Source organism: Thrips palmi, unplaced genomic scaffold, assembly GCF_012932325.1.
Source record: "Thrips palmi isolate BJ-2018 unplaced genomic scaffold, TpBJ-2018v1 HiC_scaffold_4, whole genome shotgun sequence".
Lineage (NCBI taxonomy): Eukaryota > Metazoa > Arthropoda > Insecta > Thysanoptera > Thripidae > Thrips > Thrips palmi.
In genome coordinates, this window is record NW_023144631.1 from 15400859 (window position 1) to 15421238 (window position 20380).

The 20380-nt window shown below is 44.4% G+C and overlaps 2 protein-coding genes across 4 annotated transcripts in view; one reads left to right on the plus strand and one right to left on the minus strand.

Annotated features, from left to right (window-relative positions):
• Positions 1 to 20380, plus strand: part of LOC117649138 (aconitate isomerase-like) — a 50296-nt gene that overhangs the window by 4568 nt on the left and 25348 nt on the right. The gene's annotated exons all lie outside the window — the stretch shown is intronic.
• LOC117649137 (sialin-like) lies at positions 1155 to 18170 on the minus strand. Of its 2 annotated transcripts, XM_034391602.1 has the most exons (7): positions 17620 to 18170; positions 15269 to 15499; positions 14475 to 14789; positions 10973 to 11255; positions 10039 to 10298; positions 8208 to 8367; positions 1155 to 2183 (listed from the first exon to the last, which is right to left on the minus strand). In XM_034391602.1, the coding sequence occupies exons 1-6, from the start codon at positions 17794 to 17796 to the stop codon at positions 8212 to 8214; spliced, it is 1422 nt and encodes a 473-aa protein (XP_034247493.1). In that variant the 5' UTR covers positions 17797 to 18170; the 3' UTR covers positions 1155 to 2183; positions 8208 to 8211. The 2 variants fall into 2 exon arrangements, with proteins under 2 accessions (XP_034247493.1, XP_034247494.1); XM_034391603.1 differs by lacking the exon at positions 14475 to 14789 and having other exon boundaries at positions 17620 to 18163.

Here is a 20380-nt window from a genome sequence, read left to right on the forward strand (position 1 = left end):
AAAAACAAGTCGTTTACCAACAACAAATGTTGTTCGTCAACGACAAGTATTCTAAGATGAAAAAGATTTTGTAATGTCCGCGACAAGTATTCATTGAGTCCTTTGGCGCTAAATTTGTTTTTCATGATTCCACATGATAATAGTAGTTTAAGAACGAAATAGATGAATGTTCATAACATAAGTTACTTTGTAGCATGTCCTAGAAATATTTTTCACAGGAAGATTATTTTGTGGTCAAAATTCAACCACACTGCAAGAAAAAATGTGGATAGTACATCAAAAGTACAACAAAAACTGAACAATAAAAGTACAACAGGGATTGTAGAAAGTACAACGAGTATTGTACATACCACAACGAGCCCTGGACTGCACAGCACTCGTCATGCCGGTTCCAATGTACTTTGTACAACAATTGTTGTACTTGAAAAGTACACAAAATTCCTGATAAAAAATTTGCCAGAAATTTGTGTACTTTTGTTGTGGTTTTTTCCTGCAGTGCACTTATTTTACTTTACAATAGCCTTAATGGTGATAACAAGAGTTGACGGTAAATCCTGGATAATTGGCTGAGCGATAGCGAAGCCCGTTACTCCAGTGGGGTTAAAAAACTTTTTCTGTCTGTGTGCGTGTGTGCGTGCGTGTGTGTGTGTGTGTGTGCGCACTACTCCTCCTGAACGGCTTGGCCGATGTGGCTGATATTTTGCAGGCTCATTAGGTATGTTCTTGGCTCGGCACGCGCGAAATTTCACTATCTTAGCTCAACTGGTTCAGTTTTTATGGCCGAAAAACACCTAAAAAACGGCGAAAAATCGAGTTTTCTGCAGGCAGATCTCTCCCGTCTTGATGAACGGGGGGTCTGGGGGGCGGAGCCCCCCAGCCTCGACAAGCTAAATAGTCACAAGGATCAGGATCGTGTTATCTGTAGATGAAGCAACTCTATCTAGAATGAAGGGGGGTCCCCCCCCCAGCATGCAACAAGTAAGAAGTAACCGACGATGGATACACAGGTAAAACTAAAGCGTAGTATTACCCTCTGTTTTGAAGCGTAATCAGGTTACGTTACAAGATAATTGCAATTGATATTTTTTATTTATCATAATATTCTGCTATAGTGTGGCAGTGTAAGGGACTTGGAGGGAAAGGGTAGTCGAAGGTCTCGTGGAGACGGAAGCTTTCTGTATTATCAACAAGGTGACCGTGTACAGAATGGTGGTTGGCGCCAGACAGCGCGCCTTCATATTACAGATGCAGAAGAACATAGGGAAGAACAAAAGTGGAGAGTGGGGGTGCATGGCCAACGGGATTTAGGAAACAGGGTATTTGGGGGAAGAACAGAACGAAGAAAGGGTTGAGGTCCTGGCCAGGATCACTAGGGCAGTGGTTAGAAAACTGGGGAATGACCGTCAGGGGCCGTGCTTTGGTTATGTTCTCTATTGTTTCATATCATAACAATTCATTCTTTATTAATAATTATTAACTCGTATTTTATTTTTAAAAAAACACCTATTTTTAAATATGTGACCTAACGATTCACAGCAATGATGGGGCTTCTGAGGAAGCGGGTGGGAAACATTTAAGAGATCTCGATAGAGTCCTGTAATAGCGCCTGGAGGACAGGCAACCTATCTGGCAGCGGGGCGTGGCAAGCCACTGCAGTTGCCTATCTTCCAGGCACACAACGCAGGGCGAGCTTACGCTGAAGGTGCTTGCGCCGCGTGTGGAAGAGGTGGTTAGACGGTAAGCAGGCCGGCCGGCGAGGTGTCGCCAGAGTTGCCCAGAGAACCCTTGAGTGTCCCACGAAACTGCTCTCTGCGCGGCGCCAGCGGTGACTCCAGTTTCGTGGGTCAGTAGCTTGTCTCCGCCTTAGGACTGGAGCGTAGCAGTCAAAGAAGAAATCTTCTCTGTTCCCGAGACCATGGGGCGAAGCAAGGGGGCACCGGTCTCGGTCGTGCTCAAAGAGGCTGTTCCGGGGTGGAGGTCTATGTGACCCCTTTCGGGGGCACATAGGCCCCCAAGGGCTGGTCACACTAAGAGCCGGAGCGTGCAGCCGCTGAGGTTCCCTCTGCCGAGGTAAGGTGTAGAAAGGACGACCAGGGGCTGGCAACGGCCTAGGCGGCGCGTGAAACGATGCTCCCCGCTCGGGCCGGCGAGCGACGCGCGGCTGACCGCTGTGCACGGTGTCACTAAAATCAACATAACTTCATCAAAACTCCACCAAATCGAAAAACCCAGGTCATTTTCAGCATCTAGACAAAATTTCCGATTCATATGTGTCCATGGCTTACAGTTTTAGACCCGTTCAAAATGTTAAATCTAAATTTAAAATCACATTTACCGGCAATTTAAGCCAATTCAATGTTTTGCAACAACGAAAAAAATGATTTCCGTTCGTTTTAGGTCCATACATGCAGCGAGCATGTTGTTGGCCTCCATTTTCCCTGTTGCATAAGCATACTGGAATGCCGATATGACATCTGTGACGGTCACGGTGACCCATATTGTAATTCGCAAAATTAGACCAAAAGCAGTTATAGACTAAGCAGTTATACTTTTCGTAGCTCTTTCGCACTTGTTTATCGTTCTGCATTACGCTATACCACGCGGAATTTAATTCTCTATCGCCCTGTGGTAACGGTTTTTCAAACGGACGTTTCAGTTTTCACATTTGGAATTAGTTTTAAAACACTACAAACTAAACCTAAAAGTAAACGTATTTTGTAAAGCTTCACTTGAAGAAACTAGTTGTCGTATCGCAAATCTGACTTCACCACGTTGTAAAGCGAACAATTCTACAGGTCCCCGTCAAGTTTCATCACAATCAGATGATTAGTTACATGATAGCATTCAATTTTCGGCAACTATGATGAGATAACCGCCATAGCGATTTATCATACTTGTGCCGCGTGACCTGACTCGTCGCCAACCCAAGCGTCGTCTGTCTTTTGAAATATCTTTGAAGCATTCATACCAATCAACCGACTGATTCCAAGAAGCGGAAGAAGGGAATAACTCAATTTTCATCATTTTTCAGGAGATAAAAAAAAAAACAAAACAGTTTGCAGGGTAAAATAACCTCAATCAGATGAATGATGCAGTTGCATTTTTGTCAAAAAATCTGTGAAACTTTTCATAAGTGTAAAATCACTCTACTCGGTTAGTGTGATCTACATCTTTAAGTTAGAACTCGCGCTGCTCGCTGGGGGCTCCGCCCCCAGACCCCCGCATGTGTGGGGCGCGTGCCGAAGTATTTTCAGTAAGTCCGTGGTGACCAAAGGCTTTTCTAAGGAAGTAAATGTACTGCTTCTTTGAAAGGTCTATTTAACAGCTTTTTGTAGTAGGTTTTGTAGTGGTTTTTACTTTTCTTGGGGTTTTGGTGTTCGGCATCGATTTTCGCCAATCCGATGAGTGGATTTTATAGATAAAGGACCAATCTATCATACTACGAGATAAAAAGTTTGTGTACGCCGCGTAAAAAGCAGTGGCGCTGCAAAAATTGAAAAACCGTCATTTCTGGGTAGTTTTAGATCAGATAAGCCACCTTTCGCGTGACCTTCTCCGCCCCATATTCAGTCTAAATATTGTCCCAAGTGATTTCAGAGTTGGTGTGAAATTTCACCGCTGTAGCTCAAGTAGTTTGGAAATGGCAGCTTTCTAAAGTTTTGCAATCATGTAAGGCATTTACTTTAAGTAGAATTGCGGTAAATGTGAAGACTTGTCACAGATCGGGTAATAAATGAGATAGATGAGTGTGTCAAAGTTCTCTAAGCGTAATTTTGGACAAGGAATCCGATTTTGCTGGTTCGAAGACCCTAGGTGTACTCTAAAACTACGTTTTCGTGCAAACCACATAAAAATGGCCTTTTTTCCGACTTCAGAGTTCGCTTAGGGTCTTCGTACCAGCAAAATCGGATTCCTTGTCCAAAATTACGCTTAGAGAACTTTGACACACTCATCTATCTCATTTATTACCCGATCTGTGACAAGTCTTCACATTTACCGCAATTCTACTTAAAGTAAATGCCTTACGTGATTGCAAAACTTTAGAAAGCTGCCATTTCCAAACTACTTGAGCTACAGCGGTGAAATTTCACACCAACTCTGAAATCACTTGGGACAATATTTAGACTGAATATGGGGCGGAGAAGGTCACGCGAAAGGTGGCTTATCTGATCTAAAACTACCCAGAAATGACGGTTTTTCAATTTTTGCAGCGCCACTGCTTTTTACGCGGCGTACACAAACTTTTTATCTCGTAGTATGATAGATTGGTCCTTTATCTATAAAATCCACTCATCGGATTGGCGAAAATCGATACCGAACACCAAAACCCCAAGAAAAGTAAAAACCACTACAAAACCTGAAAAACAGTCATAACATCTGTTTGGGTTGTCCTATCGACAAACGGGCACCGGATTCGTGTTCCTCGCGTGATTTTACATAAGATACCACATTTTGAGCTCAATCGAGTGCTTAGAGGCCTCAGGAAGGTGATTTTTCAATTTTGGCCCTATTATGTGAAAAGTTGTCAGAGAAAACGAAAATTGCCCATAGAATCTAAACGGTGCATATTTCGGCCCAAAAAATTTGTGGCCTTTCTTAGACCCACAAGGACTACCTTTGACCAAAAAATGGAGGAAATCGGCGTCGGTCGTGTTCCACGATCGGACTTCTTTAAAAAAATGCCTCTAAGTGAGTCAGTCAGTCAGTCAGTCAGTCGCATTGGGGCTATATAGATTCTTGACTTGATGATGATGATTTTCCCAATTGCCGGTGGCGGGGACCCGACTGCGGCACAGTTTCGGAAATTCTCGACCAGACCTACCGACCGATAGGGCAAATAAAAATTTTTAGTCGGTCGATCCCCTTTTTTGAAGATTGAGTGGATGTTGTTGAATTTAGGCCTATTTAGTCGTTTTTGAGGATGTTGCCGGTGACGGGGACCCGGTTGCGGCACAGTTTCGGAAATGTCTTGACCAGACCTACCGATGGGGCGAATAAAAATTTTTAGTCGGTCGGTCCCCTTTTTTGAAGATTGAGTGGATTTTGTTGAATTTAGGCCTATTTAATAGATTTTGAGGATGTTGCCGGTGACGGGGACCCGATTGCGGCACAGTTTCAGAAATGTCTCGACCAGACCTACCAATGGGGCAAATAAAAATTTTTAGTCGGTCGGTCCCCTTTTTTGAAGATAGAGTGGATTTTGTTGAATTTAGGCCTATTTAATCGTTTTTGAGGATGTTGCCGGTGACGGGGACCCGATTGCGGCACAGTTTCGGAAATGTCTCGACCAGACCTACCGATGGGGCGAATAAAAATTTTTAGTCGGTCGGTCCCCTTTTTTGAAGATTGAGTGGATTTTGTTGAATTTAGGCCTACTTAATCGTTTTTGAGGATGTTGCCGGTGACGGGGACCCGATTGCGGCACAGTTTCGGAAATGTCTCGACCAGACCTACCGATGAGGCGAATAAAAATTTTCAGTCGGTCGGTCCCCTTTTTTGAAGATTGAGTAGGTTTGCTCGGAAACGGTGAGAAATTTGTTCCCCTTTTTTGAAGATAAAGTAGGTTTTCTCGGAAACGGTGAGGAATTTTCAACTTTTGGGATTTTTCCCAATCTAACCATAAAATTTGGAATCGAATGGAAAAAACCGCAAGTCTCTACGACCACTCCTTCACCCCAAACATTTCTATGAGTGAGTGAGTGAGTGAGTGAGTGAGTGAGTGAGTCAGTCGGATTGGGGCTATATAGGTTCTTGATGATTGATGAGTGAGGGAGTCAGTCAGTCGGATTTTGGGGCTTTATAGGTTCTTGATGACAATTGATGATTGATTTTGAGTATGTTGCCTGTGACGGGGACCCCATTGTGGCACAGTTTCTGAAATGTCTCGACTTGATCTACCGATTGGGCTAATAAAAATTTTTAGTCGGTCGGTCCCCTTTTTTGAAGATTGAGTGAACTTTGTTAAATTTAGGCCTATTTAATCGTTTTTGAGGATGTTGCCGGTGATAGGACCCCGATTGCGGCACAGTTTCGGAAATGTCTCGACCAGACCTACCGATGGGGCGAATAAAAATTATTAGTCGGTCGGTCCCCTTTTTTGAAGATTGAGTGGACTTTGTTAAATTTAGGCCTATTTAATCGTTTTTTAGGATGTTGCCGGTGACCAGGACCCGATTGCGGCACAGTTCCAGAAACCGCTCGACCAGACCTACCGATGGGGCGAATAAAATTTTTTAGTCGGTCGGTCCCCTTTTTTGAAGATTGAGTGGACCTTGATAAATTTAGGCCTTTTTAATCGTTTTTGAGGATGTTGCCGACGACGGGAACCCGATTGCGGCACAGTTTCGGAAATGCCTGGACCAGACCTACACTGTGGCAAAAAGGTACGGAAAATTCTGTTAATTTTTTTGCCAGAATTCTCCGCAGCCCTCTTATCAATATTCTCCGTAGGCTCTTACAGTATTCTCCGTAGGGCCGCACAGTATTCTCTGTAAGTCCGCACAGTCTTCTCCGTAGGACATGGAAGACTGTATAGTCCTACGGAGATCACTGTAAGGTCCTACGGAGAATACTGTGCGGTCCTACAGAAAATACTGTAGGAGCCTACGGAGAATATTGATAAGGGGGCTACGGAGAATTACCACAAGCTGTTTACAGAATATTCCGTAGCTTTTTGCCACAGTGTACCGATGGGGTGAATAAAAATTTTTAGTCGGTCGGCCCCCTTTTTTGAAGATTGAGTGGATTTTGTTGAATTTAGGCCTATTTAATCGTTTTTGAGGATGTTGCCGGTGACGGGGACCCGATTGCGGCACAGTTTCGGAAATGTCTCGACCAGACCTACCGATGGGGCGAATAAAAATTTTTAGTCGGTCGGTCCCCTTTTTTGAAGATTGAGTGGATTTTGTTGAATTTAGGCCTATTTAAACGTTTTTGAGGATGTTGCCGGTGACGGGGACCCGATTGCGGCACAGTTTCGGAAATGTCTCGACCAGACCTACCGATGGGGCGAAAAAAAATTTTTAGTCGGTCGGTCCCCTTTTTTGAAGATTGAGTGGATTTTGTTGAATTTAGGCCTATTTAATAGTTTTTGAGGATGTTGCCGGTGACGGGGACCCGATTGCGGCACAGTTTCGGAAATGTCTCGACCAGACCTACCGATGGGGCGAATAAAAAATTTTAGTCGGTCGGTCCCCTTTTTTGAAGATTGAGTGGATTTTGTTGAATTTAGGCCTATTTAATCGTTTTTGAGGATGTTGCCGGTGACGGGGACCCGATTGCGGCACAGTTTCGTAAATGTCTCGACCAGACCTACCGATGGGGCGAATAAAAATTTTTAGTCGGTCGGTCCCCTTTTTTTGAAGATTGAGTGGATTTTGTTGAATTTAGGCCTATTAAATCGTTTTTTTGAGGATGTTGCCGGTGACGGGGACCCGATTGCGGCACAGTTTCGGAAATGTCTCGACCAGACCTACCGATGGGGCGAATAAAATTTTTTAGTCGGTCGGTCCCCTTTTTTGAAGATTGAGTAGGTTTGCTCGGAAACGGTGAGAAATTTGTTCCCCTTTTTTGAAGATAAAGTAGGTTTTCTCGGAAACGGTGAGGAATTTTCAACTTTTGGGATTTTTCCCAATCTAACCATAAAATTTGGAATCGAATGGAAAAAACCGCAAGTCTCTACGACCACTCCTTCACCCCAAACATTTCTATGAGTGAGTGAGTGAGTGAGTGAGTGAGTGAGTCAGTCGGATTGGGGCTATATAGGTTCTTGATGGACTACGGAAGCATGTTCTCCCATACACGGTGGAATTTGGAGACAATTCAAGTGCGCAGAGACTATATAGCTATGGTACATATTTGGTACTTTTTCCCCAACTAGTAAGGGGGAGTTCAGTTGTGTTGATACTTTTTACATTAGATTTATAAAGACACAAGTTGAGTTATCTTCTCTTGCCACTTTGAGCAAAGGTTGAGTTCTCCATTTCCCGATGAAATTTAGACCGTAAAAGGAGTCAAGTTAAGTTATAACTAATTTTTATGTGGATTATCTCCCAAACAGTTATGAATTGGTTCAAATAGTTTGGCATAATGATGCAAGCCATCCTGACGCGCAAAAATAAGAAGAAACACTCAATTTGGAGATTAGTCGAATTATTCCCTTCTTCCGCTTCCTGGATCAATGGGTCAATATGAAATGCTATGCTCACACAACTAGCTGTTGTTCTGCACTGGCTCCACTTCCGTTTTGCTGGCAACGTTGTTCCAAGGCTGCACCTCGAACGATGAGAAGAATACCCAGACCAAATTGCCGATGTAGTAAATGCACGCAGTCAGGATGAACACGGTGTTCCACCGCGTAGTCACTTCCTGTCGGCAAAGGAAAAGAGTGAAAAGGTTTGCGCTGATGCGGCACTCAAAGGATGAACTGCGGATGGGGCCAGTGCGCCCCTGCCCATTGAGTCACTACAGGCGGAGGCCCTTCTGCCTTTAGCACAGTGCACTCTTAAAGGCCTACGAAGCATTTGCTTCATAACTTCAAAGATAATGGAAGGTGTTGTAGAATTGCTTCGTTTTATGAAGAAATGCTTCGTATTGCGAAGGATTTTGCTTCATACATTTATTTCTTCGTAGAGTTTTTACTGTGAGGGCGGGCGACCAACACACTATTTAAAGCCTACGAAGCATTTGCTTCAAAACTACAAAAAAATGAAGTCATTGTTGGAATTGCTTCGAATGAAGGAATGCTTCGTATTACGTAGGATTTTGCACGTCATGCCGTTTTCCGGGGTGAATTTCCAGTCACGCCAATTGTTGGCGGGATTTTGGGTCACGCCATAATTGGGCCATGTGTCCTACCATTCTATTTTTCAGTGGATACTTGTGAAGATGCACTCCGAAAACCTTACAAACTATTTTAGGCCTAACAATGAAACGCACCTCGTTTTTACGAAGTATTTCAAGCATACATAAGCTTTACAAAGAAAATATTTCGTACTTTACGAACTATTTCTTGGCACAACACAGTGAAATGGGTTTTTACTATGTATGCTCAAAATACTTCGTACGGTTTTCAGCGTGTGCTCTTGTATATCATGAAAGATTTGCCAAAACACTGAAGAACTCCGTCCTAGCACTGTACGCAATACATAGATCACTATCGACGGAAAAACAATATCTTTTTCCTGCTGAGCGAATTGAGGACTACCGCGCATGGATGGGTTTATGGCATTTGGATTAGATAGGGAGGAGAGAGGCACAAGCCGTATCGCTGAGGAATTTAGGGCAATTAGTAGCGCGAGTAACACCTGACACCGCAGTGCCTCTCATCGCACCACCAATGATGGCCTGCCGTTTCAAAACTGATCGGCAGCACATTCACTCTTTTAAGCCTAAGAAGCATTCGCTTCATAACTACAAAGAAAATTTGGGCATTGTAGAATTGCTTTATGAAGAAATGCTTCGTTTTGCCAAGGCCTGCATTTTCTTTCTATTACTAAGTGATTCCATGTAGGGAGTTTTTACTGTGTTCTGGAGGAGCTAGAGCCAACAGTCCTTCCTCAGAAAGTGGACGGGCGCGTCGACGTTCATAACCAGGCTCCTTTTCAACTTCTAACGGGGCAATTGGCTATACCGCTGCTTGGAAAAGATGGAGAAACGAAGTGCTCAACTTCTGTTCCCTCGCCTGCAGGGGGTTGAGGGGCAGCGGAAGTTCCATCCCCCCGCAGGCGAGTGGACGGCAGTGTACACGTAAGTGCAAGAAAAATTGTGAATAGTACAATAAAACTACAACAAAAACTGTACAATGAAAGTACAACAGGGATTGTAGAAAGTACAACGAGAATTGTACAAACCACAACGAGAGAGATGCAGCACCGCCGGTTCCATTGTACTTTCTAAACCATTTTGTACTTTGAAAGTACAATCAATTCCTAATAAAAAATTTGCCAGTAATTTGTGTACTTTTGTTGTTGACTTTTCTTGCAGTCTTCTTTTCTTCCTTTTTTTCCAAGCAGCGGAACAGGGCCTTCTCCCCCCTACCTCGTGACTCAGGCTGTCCTCTTCCCCCGTGATTGCCCCCACGATGAGCGGCGCGACAACAGCTACGAGTGCACCAGCACCGCCCGAAACGCCCATCATGGCGCCGCTGAAGTTGGGCGACAGGTCTATGAGATTGCACAGGAAGCCGGCCAGCGTCCCCGCCTCGACGGCCACGGCCACGCACAGCAGCGCCACCGCCGTCGCCTGGTCCACGTCGACCAGGGCCAGCACCAGCATGGCGGTGCCCGCGCCCCAGTGAGCTGCAAAAGCCACAAAACACTTTAGTCGAAAAGTTTTCCGAGGGGTATCACTTCTAAAAGCTCTTTCGTTAGTTTCAAATACATTTGGGCAAATAAAATAGAAATATTTGTCCACATTTCAAGGGGTTCTTTTCAAAAGATCTTATCTGGGCGTTCCCCCCAAAAGAATCTTAACTTAAACGCAGGTGCATTTCACTCAGTGTCATCATTTGATACAGCTACAAATCAATATAATTTGTGATTTTATTTAATTATATCTGAAGATGAAAGATCAAAGAAACCAATAGGGCATGTAGAATTTTATTCCGCTTACTCTCGCATCCGTCCCAAATGGTCACAATGAGTGAAATTCGCCTGCGTTTAAGATAAGATTCTCTTGAGGGGGAACGCCCAGATAAGATCATTTGAATAGGACCCCTCGATCTTCTTCTTCGATCGGCGACGACCAGAATGCTCTATTGCGTCGGCCTGGCATGTACACTACACGGCCACCCTCTATTTACCGCTAATCATACTGTGGGACAAGTACACATGCAGGCGTTGAATCTGTCTCAGATTTTGTGCACTCGCGTATCATTTCAGAGAAAATCAAGCATTCTTGCCTTGCGTTTGAGTTAAACAAATATACGTTCAACGATATTTTGTTTGAGCACGAAAAAATGTGCAGCACTCACCTGCAGACTGGAAAATCTTCCTCGACATCTGGAGTGAGAGCAGCCGTCGTGTGTTGATCACCTGACTGAGCCAGGCGACGAGCAGCGACGTGCCGATGAGGCAGAGGTACGGGAGTGCCGAGTACAGCCCGTTGGCCTGGATGTTGAACCGCTGCACAGCCTTCATGTAGTCGGGCATCTCGGTGAGCAGCATCCAGTGGCCCCAGTTGTGCCCCGAGTGCACCACGATGAGGGCCCACATGGGAACGGACGTCATGATGGCCCGCCAAGGCACCGCCAAATGCTGCCAGGCAGACGTTACGAAGCTTTCAAGACCATGTTGACCACACTGGTAAAACTTAAGGCGGGACCCCGGTGGCCGTTCACCCGCGACGGCTAAAGGAACTTAAAAAGTGTATTGACGGGAGTCTCCTTTTGCGAATACTCCTTGCCATTTTCGTCCTGGTAATGTAGCACTTTCCCGAGAGATGGCACCACAGTCAGGTACTTCCAAAAAATAAAATGGTCCTAGTTCAGGGTGGAAAGTCCTATACCTGCCGTGCATTTTTGGCAGTGACGGACAGCGCGGTGCGTTTTGACAGTGTCGATGGCCAGACAGAGCGGCGCGGCCGGTGCGGCCCGGGCCTCGCCGTGCGCTCCAGACAGATGTCATTGTCCATCTCTGTCTCACCCGTGCAGTGCAAGCGAGACGGCCGAGGGGGGGACTGGAGGGGGAAGCAGTGGCCGAAGAGCGAGGCGCGCGGCTGGCCCTGGAGTCCCACGCGCTCCAGTTTCCAAATTTAAAATTTGAATGTGACTTCTAAGTTGTGGCGGCTGGGTACCAACAGTTTCCTTTTTCTTTCACGATCATTTTGACACCAGTCGAACAACGGATTGTAATCGGAGATAAAATTTCTCCTACGACCTTCAGACTCTCCCATCGGGCATCGTGGATGAAACGTATGACCCCTTTCCCCTTACGCCACCCTTTTCGCCAAATTCTGGCCAGCGCGACGCGTTCAAGTCGTGAGGAGCTCGATGGGGGACTGGCTGGATCAGAGTCCGAGGCGGCCCGGCGGCCTGCCGGGCGCGCTCCGGGTCCTCGTCTGCAGCTCCGGCTTAGCGCGGGGGAGCGGGGGAGGGGGAAGGCGGCGAAGACAATGCCCAGCTGCAGGTCAGCTGTCAGTCAAAAATGTGTCGCGCCGCACCGCCTGGCCTGCACAGAGTTCCGATACCTGCCACTGCGCCACCGTCCAGAGCCCCGCCAGTCGACCGCCAACTTCAAAACGAAGAGAATGAGCCGAAAACAGTGTCTTTTTATTTCAGTTCGATCTCAAGAACCATCAGTCGTAGGGTAAAAAGGCTTACAGAATATTGAAGGGGACATCAGGGCCTAGTGAAATATGTATATGGCGATTCATGAAACTGATCCGCTGTCTGCAAAATAACTCAGTGAACATTGGCCGAAAATTAATCAACTTTAAACACCTATTTCAATGCCTAAATATTATCTCACGAACTTCGCGCATACATATTTCACTAGATCTTGCCGTCCTCTTTACGATTCTGCAACGCAATTGTCTCTTGGACTCGTACTTTTTGAGATCGAACTGAAATAAGATTGAGTTTTTGAATGTTCAATAACTTCGTTCAAAATTGAACCAGCCCCAAAAAAATTTAAAGGGAGGTTCCTTTATGCGTCCCGAACCGGTGTACAAAATTTTAGCCGGATCGGAAACCTTTAACAATAGCCCGGGTCCCGCCTTAAGCGTAGTATTACCCTCTGTTTTCAAGCGTTATCAGTTTACGCTTGAAAAAAATCGTAACAGACTTCCCCGCCAAGATTCCCCCTATCTAAATGCAGGGGGAATTTCCAGGATCTGCTTGTTTTCAACCGTGTCTTCAAGCGTAACTTTATGCTTGACTCAAGCATGGAGTTACGCCTTAGTTTTACCAGTGCACGTCGTGCCGCAGAATAGCAAGTCATTTGGATATCTCTTTGTTTCAAAATACACAACCAATATCCTACTGAGCTTTTTCTTCGTAATATATTAATATACGAACACGAACGTTATATACGAACAAAAAGCTTAGTATTATGACTGCGCAGCGAAGTTATGGTGAAGACTTCTCAGTAACTTATGATTACTTTCTTCATATAACGAACAAATTTCTCTGTATTATGGCAGATTTGTGTCGTGATGTACTACACTGTAAAAAATTATTGTGAATTTACGAAATTTTTTTTTACAAATTCTCTGTAAAGTAACAATAACATTTCGTTATTTTATGAAATTTATTCGTAGAGGCCGTTTTATGAATTATTCATCACAGAAATCTTCTTAATTTTATGAAATTTGTTCGTGAACACCGCCTTATGAAATGGTACGAACAAAATACATCTCAAACGTGACTAAAATACTACAACAATGTCACAAAAACATGAAAAGTTTCCTAAAATTACAACAAATGCTTGGGTAATTTCGTTGCACAAATCGCTTGTAAGATTACGAGATATGGTGATGCCTTCATCATTTTACAAGATGTTTCATAAAACAAAACGAAAACGCTGAAATAAGTAAATCTCCATTTAATCAGCGTGACAAGGTAGAACAAAAGCGGTCCACGTCATTTTGAGCGTGTAAAAAGTTTGTAATTTTACAAATTACCGCGTGAAGAATAATTCATAAATCGTTAAGAAACAAAAAGACGTTGTAAATTTACAGATAATTTGTGCAACGAAATTACCCATAAATTGTTTGTAAATTTACGAACTAATTTTTTACAGTGATAAGAATAAACTCAGTATTATGGCTGAACGGCATTTCTCAGAAGGAAACTAGGAGTGTGATGCGACGGTGTGACGCACACGTCATGTGCCTCGGCGTAAATTTCCTGTCACGCCAATCCATGTGTCCGACCATTCAATTTTCAGTGTGCACTCTCAATTTCCTACAGAGAAATGCCGAGCAGACATAATACTAAGCTAATTCTCAGTACTTTACGACACAAATCGGTCATAATACAGAAAAATTTTGTTCGCAATATGAAGAAAGTGGTCATAAGTTACTGAGAACTCTTCACGATAATTGTCAATGTTGCACGCAGGCCGTCACGCGCAAGGAGGGGGTGCCATTGTCGAATTCCGCGCGGGCTGTGCCACAGCCAGGCGCAGCAGCCAGCCAGACGCACCATCCCCGCCCCGGCAGCCAGCCCCCATTATATTGTTAGGTTTTTGGACTCTCGAGTAAAAGCTAGCAGACACCTTTATGTGTCTTATAGTTGCAGTAGTTTTAGGGATGTTTTTAAGTAAAGGTATCATCTGCTAAAAAGCTCAGTAGGATATTGGGAGTGTGCAAGACCGGTAAAGACATAGGCAAGAGAGTTCCGGATGAAAACAGTACCCGTTTTTACCGTGCATGCTGAGCGAAGCTTAGCTTAGGCAGATGCTTGATTTTGCATAACTTCGGGCTCAGCTGTGCATGTGCACACAATTTTGGATGATTAAGTGGAATGCTCGTACCTCTTCCTTGCTGCTCGTGTCTCCGAAGGACTCCTCGATGTACTCGCGCTCCTCCCGGCTGACGTGCCGACTGGACGCGGGCGCGTTGGCGGCCACGACCACCCAGACCACGGCCCAGGCCAGGCCCAGCAGCCCGGGCAGCCAGAATGCGGACGGCCAGCCGAGCCCCGGCGTGGCGGCCAGCAGCCCCGAGCTGGCCATGCCCACCACCGTGCCCACCGACATGCCGTTGTACGTGAGCGCCGTGTGGCCCGAGCGCTCGCCCGGCGGCGACCACCGGCTCAGCATGGCATGCGTCGCCGGGAAGATGGCGCCCTGATCGCAGAAATGCCATCGTCAGCAATTTTTGGCCCGCCCTTCAAAAAATAGGAGGAGCACGGGGTAAAAACGGAACCGGGTTTTCCTGAGAAGCCTATGGTAGAGACATCTATGTCCTACAGGTTATTGACTCTTTGTCAATAGCAAATTGACTTTCAGTCAATATAACGAACAAAATCTCAAATGGATATTGAGGAAATAGTACTTTTTATTGCTGTGTAGATAAACTCATTAAGAAAGGACAAAAAGTCAATAGCAGTCTGAGTGTGTAAAAAGGGTGGTCTTGACTACGCAATACATGAGGCAACGGCTAAATTACAAGCCTATAGGCTCGTACACCACTTTTTTGAAGGGGTGTAATTCTTGCCACATTTGCACGTGGGACAGAACGAGGTAACCATACATTAGCCAGCCGAATGGGGTGAATTCACCACACTTTCGATTTCAGTGTTTGCACGGAATTCTCACTCGCCTACCTGCAGCAGCCCCTGCAGGACGCGGCTGGCGGTAAGGAGCTGCCACCCTCCCCAGTCGGCGACTAGCGGAGTGACGGCGCTGAGTGCTGCCGGGCCGGACACGCCCGCCAGCATCAGCCACTTGGGCCCCAAGCGCGCCGTCAGGTAGCCGGAGGGCACCTGCGTCACCACGTAGCCCCAGAAGAAGGACGACAGCACTACGTGCCGCTCCTCGCTGCTCCAATCGTAGGTCTGCGGAGGAAAACGTCCTTCAGCTCAGGGAAGAAGGTTGGTGCTGACACTCTGTAAAGGTCAGCTGATCACTTGTTCCAGCCCGAGTGTTGCGCAAAGTTTGTAAAATGATGTACACTGTGGCAAAAAGCTGGGTAAAATTCTGTAAACAGCTTTTAGTAATTCTCCGTAGCCCCTTTGTCAATATTCTCCGTGGGCTCTTACAGTATTATCCGTAGGACCGTACAGTGTTCTCCGTAGTACCTAGTGTTCTAAGTAGGACTATACAGTCTTCCAGGTCCTACAGAGAATACTTTACGGCCCTATGGAGAATATTGTAAGAGCCTACGGAGAATATTGATAAGAGGGCTACGGAGAATCCTAGTAAAAAAATTAACAGAATTTTCTGTACCATTTTGCCACAGTGCAGCAGACTCAGAACAATTGTTGTGAATGCTCATGCACTGTTTTGTTCATAATTGAACGCAAAACTTTATATTGACAAATTCTAGGGACAATATTGCACTCACAGTGGAAACGTTAAGCGTTGCTCAATGTAGGGTCAGTGCGGGGAAAAACTGGACAGGGGAAGAACTGGACACCCCGCATTTTACTTCAAATGCCGTATGTACTGGCCTGTCAACTGTCATGTAATGAACCGCTGATGCCACGGAACAACTTTTGATAGATGTTATTCCTGTGCCTACGGTATTTGAAGTTAAATATGGGGTGTCCAGTTCTTCCCCTGTCCATTTTTTCCCCGCCCTGACCCTACCTATAATTGTCCATGGCTTGTAAGCAATACATTGTAAAGCTGTTCGCAATTCCGTCCCTCAGTGGGACACATGACTGCCTCCAGACCTTCGGAACAAAATAAGCGGCTTATAAACATATTTGTTTCATTTTTGACAGACGTTTGTCATGGACTTTCTTGTAAGCTTTCTTACCGACATATTGTCCACATTTTTGAACAATTTAGCGCTTAGTTTAAATGCAATAATGCTTCCAAAAGTCTGTCGACAAATTTGTCTACTGTTGGTGTTTGCATTTGTCGCCATTTAGTGGACGCCATGGACACAAAATCGTTTCGGTAACTGGTAAAATATGTCCATAGCTGTTTCGTCTGACGGCTTGTGCAAATTGGCAAATATGAGTGCTTTCGCGACAAACGAAACATTTAAGTCGTTGCAACTGAAGCGCGACGCTAAGCGAACCAGTGTGGATGGTACCCGGTGGATGTGGAGTGTATTAATATTTCAGCAGTTGGCAATGCCGATTTTAATATTTGTTCTTCTCGTTCTCTTATCCCTACCACCATCTGTTGTTTACCTTGTCCATGTGCTACGAATAAAATGGCAGTCTTCGGTTCAGGCCACTCTACAAACTCAAGTGTGTACATAGTACACTTCAGCCTGAAGTGTACATGCATGTACACTTCAACCTGGAGTGTACATGCATGTACACTTTAACCTGGAGTGTACTTGGCATGTACACTCCAGGTTGGCGTGTACTTGCCAAGTACATGCCAGGTGGCTCATACCTGCAGGAGCCAGCAACAGTGTACCTGAAGGTATGCGCCACCTGGCGTGTACTTGGCAAGTACACGCCAACCTGGAGTGTACATGCCAAGTACACTCCAGGTTGAAGTGTACTATGTACACACTTGAGTTTGTAGAGCACAAAGAGTCGTACCTTTCTTTCAAGAAAACCTTGATGTCACGCCACAAAATCTAACAGAGTGGTGCGCCTTCACCGACGGTGTACTATGAAAGCTACTAATCCGTCAGAAGGCCGATAAATTGATTTTTCAATAACTCATGGGCCCGCACTTCTCGTTTGCAGCAAAGAAACGTTCTCTTCTCACTGTACGAAAAAACCACAGTGAATCCCGTTAATTTTTTTGCCGGGATTTACTGTAGCTCAGAACACAGGATTTACTGTGCCTGGCTACAGTACTTACTGTACCAGGTACAGGATATTCCGTACTTCACTCCTGTGGTACAGTAAAGTCCGTACAAAGTACAGTAGATCCTGTAAAAAGTACAGTAAATCCTGTACTCTGAACTACAGTGCCAGCTGTACTAATCACTTCAGGATTTACTGTGATTTTTTCCCACAGTGCTGTCGGTACCAAAACTTACAGTAAATTCTGTAGCGTTAGGGTTGGTCATCTCCACGATGCAGACAGACAAGTTGCTGCGCAGAACGTAGCCCAAGGCTATGGCGAGGAAGACGAGGAACAGTTGCAAGTGCCGCCAGCCGAAGCCGTACGACTTCACTGTCGGACGCCGCACGGTTTTTCCTGAGGGATGCGACATACGTTCGATACCTCAGTAAAACGCACGTTCTGTCGTTCATTACAGGAATCGCTGAAAATCAAATGGCCCGATTATGGCCAAGTGGCCAAATAATGGCGTGACAAAAAGCACATGGGCAAATACAGGGTGAGTTTTCTTCGGTTTTCAAGGTAGATAGGACATCCCTTGGGGATCATTTTTCACCAGTGAACTTGTTGGCGCAGAAGTCTCGGTACGGAGATAATATGTTTTGTAATTGGCCTTCGCGCCTGTGATAGGTAGGCACCCGCTGCCACTGAGGGCATGCAAGGTGGCTACGAGTCTCGAGGGGTCGGCAACTCATATATTACTTCGTACGCGGTGGCTATATTACCCGTATATTACCTGTATATTACCATATATTACTTGCATATTACCACAATTTCGCCTCTATAATACCCCTATATTACTATATATTACTTTGTATTACTTTATATTACACATATATTACGTATATTACTGGTAATATACGTATACTCCCTCGTACACGGCCAAGGGAAGTTGCCGACCCCTCGACGAGTCTTCAATATTTCCGCCCCACAAAAGTTGCATTATTGAGCTAACTATGAATGTTTGTTGTCTAACAGATATATTTGCTTCAGACAGCCATGCAGAGGTGAAGTTTCAAACATTGGTGGCCCACACCGCGCAGGGTAATTTCATATTTATTTCTAAATCCCTAATTGATTGGAATTTCTGATTTCTACATAATTTGTGCTATTTGTGCAGATTGAAGACTTAGAGTCAAGAGAACCATCATCCCATGAAGTAACTCCACGGATGAAGCTGAGGAGCAGGGTGGTGGTGACTGAGGTATGATTTTATATTTATTTCTGAATCTGAATCATACTGAAACTTCTATTGTACCCTGGGATTTCTGTTTTACACAGTTTCCAGATCCTGTTGACTCTGACGATGATGATTTTGAGCCTAAACACACTAGACGTGTAGCACGTGCAGCAGGTCCTTCTGCCTAACAAAGTGTAGCCCGTCCGTCTACTCGAAAGGCTGCAGGACTCTACAAAAATGCAGTTTCTGTTGCCCAATCAGGGGATGAGCAGCCCGCAGTGGCAGGCCCCTCTTAAAGATGATGAGTGAGAGTTTTATAGGCTTACAACTCACAACTTGACAAAAGGAATACAATCTAGGCTTTGGTACAAAGTAGTTCAGCAGTTGAAAAACTTGGGAGTCAGTAGCTAGTGAAGCCAGTTACAATAAGATTGGAGAGAGTAGCTGGAAAAAAGAACTTAAAATTGCAGCACATCAAAAACACCATAAAACTTTCAAATGACATGTTTATGAGACATAGGTTCTTGAATTAGTGAGTTTACATGCTTCATAAGAGATTCGATTGTTACTGTACCGCAGTAGAAAACAAACTATGCATAATCCTAGATCCAGCTTGCACTACAAAGTGAATTGCCTCCCACTACTGCTGCTCCAGTGATACAGTAATGTATTTGGTATTAATGTCTTGTTTTGTTAAAATACTGTGAATTCTATTTTAACTTATCAGTTACCAGTTATGAAAATGGGAACACCTTGCAATGCGATCAGCAAAGGAATATTCCAAATACTTTTTTATATGAAGTTATATAGTTGGTTTATTGATGTTGAAATTCATGAAAATTAAATTTTCAGGAATGATCAAATGAAGAATGGTTCTTATTGCGAATCTGACACTGCAGGAAATAACCACAACAAAAGTACACAAATTTCTGGCAAATTTTTTATCAGGTTTTTATTGTACTTTCAAAGTACAACGATTGTTGTACAAAGTACAATGGAACCGGCATGACGAGTGCTGGGCAGTCCCGGCCTCGTTGTGGTTTGTACAATTGATCCAGGAAGCGGAAGAGGGGAATAACTTGACTTATCCCCAAATTGACTTTTTTATGTATTATTGTGCCTCAGAACGGTTAACATCACTACACCAAATTATTTGACTCAATTCCTAGCAGTTTAGGAGAAAATCCACATGGAAAAAGGGAACAACTCAACTTAACCCCAGTTACGGTCCAAATTTCATTGGAAAATGGAGATAACTCTGCCAAAGTCCACATGGCTCTATTAAAAAAATTGGCAAAAGGAGATAACTCAACTTGTATTTTTATGACTATAATGAAAAAAGAGTCAAGTAGACTTAACTCCCCCTTTTTTTAAGAACACTAGTTGGAAAAAAGAGCCAACTCCAAAAATGAACCAGAGCAAAGTAGACTCTACGCAGACCTCAGCTCCACTTGAATTGTCTCTAAATTCCTCCTCGTTTGGGAGAACTAAGTGAACATGGTTCCGTAGTCTATTCTAACGTAAAGATTTAAATCACAGAAACCCTCTACGGAGTGATCGGACACTTCTAAAAATTTTCATAATTATTACTGATGCTTTTTTGACTAATTTCTAATTGCATATTTCATTTGTTTAGTTTTAGTTTTCCCTGCAAAAAGTTTTTTGTTTCTCCTGAAAAATGATGAAAATTGAGTTATCCCCTTCTTCCGCTTCATGGATCAATTCTCGTTGTACTTTCTACAATCCCTGTTGTACTTTCATTGTACAGATTTTGTTG

What these genes read in the sequence shown, in the direction of transcription:
- LOC117649137 (XM_034391602.1), bottom strand. Translation starts at nt 17,796, where the DNA reads ATGTCGCATCCCTCAGGAAAAACCGTGCGGCGTCCGACAGTGAAGTCG. An exon ending in ACACGAGCAGCAAGGAAGAG is followed by an intron (nt 11,256 to 14,474) that starts GTACGAGCATTC and finishes TCTGCCTGGCAG; the next exon opens with CATTTGGCGGTGCCTTGGCG. An exon ending in GAAGATTTTCCAGTCTGCAG is followed by an intron (nt 10,299 to 10,972) that starts GTGAGTGCTGCA and finishes TGGCTTTTGCAG; the next exon opens with CTCACTGGGGCGCGGGCACC.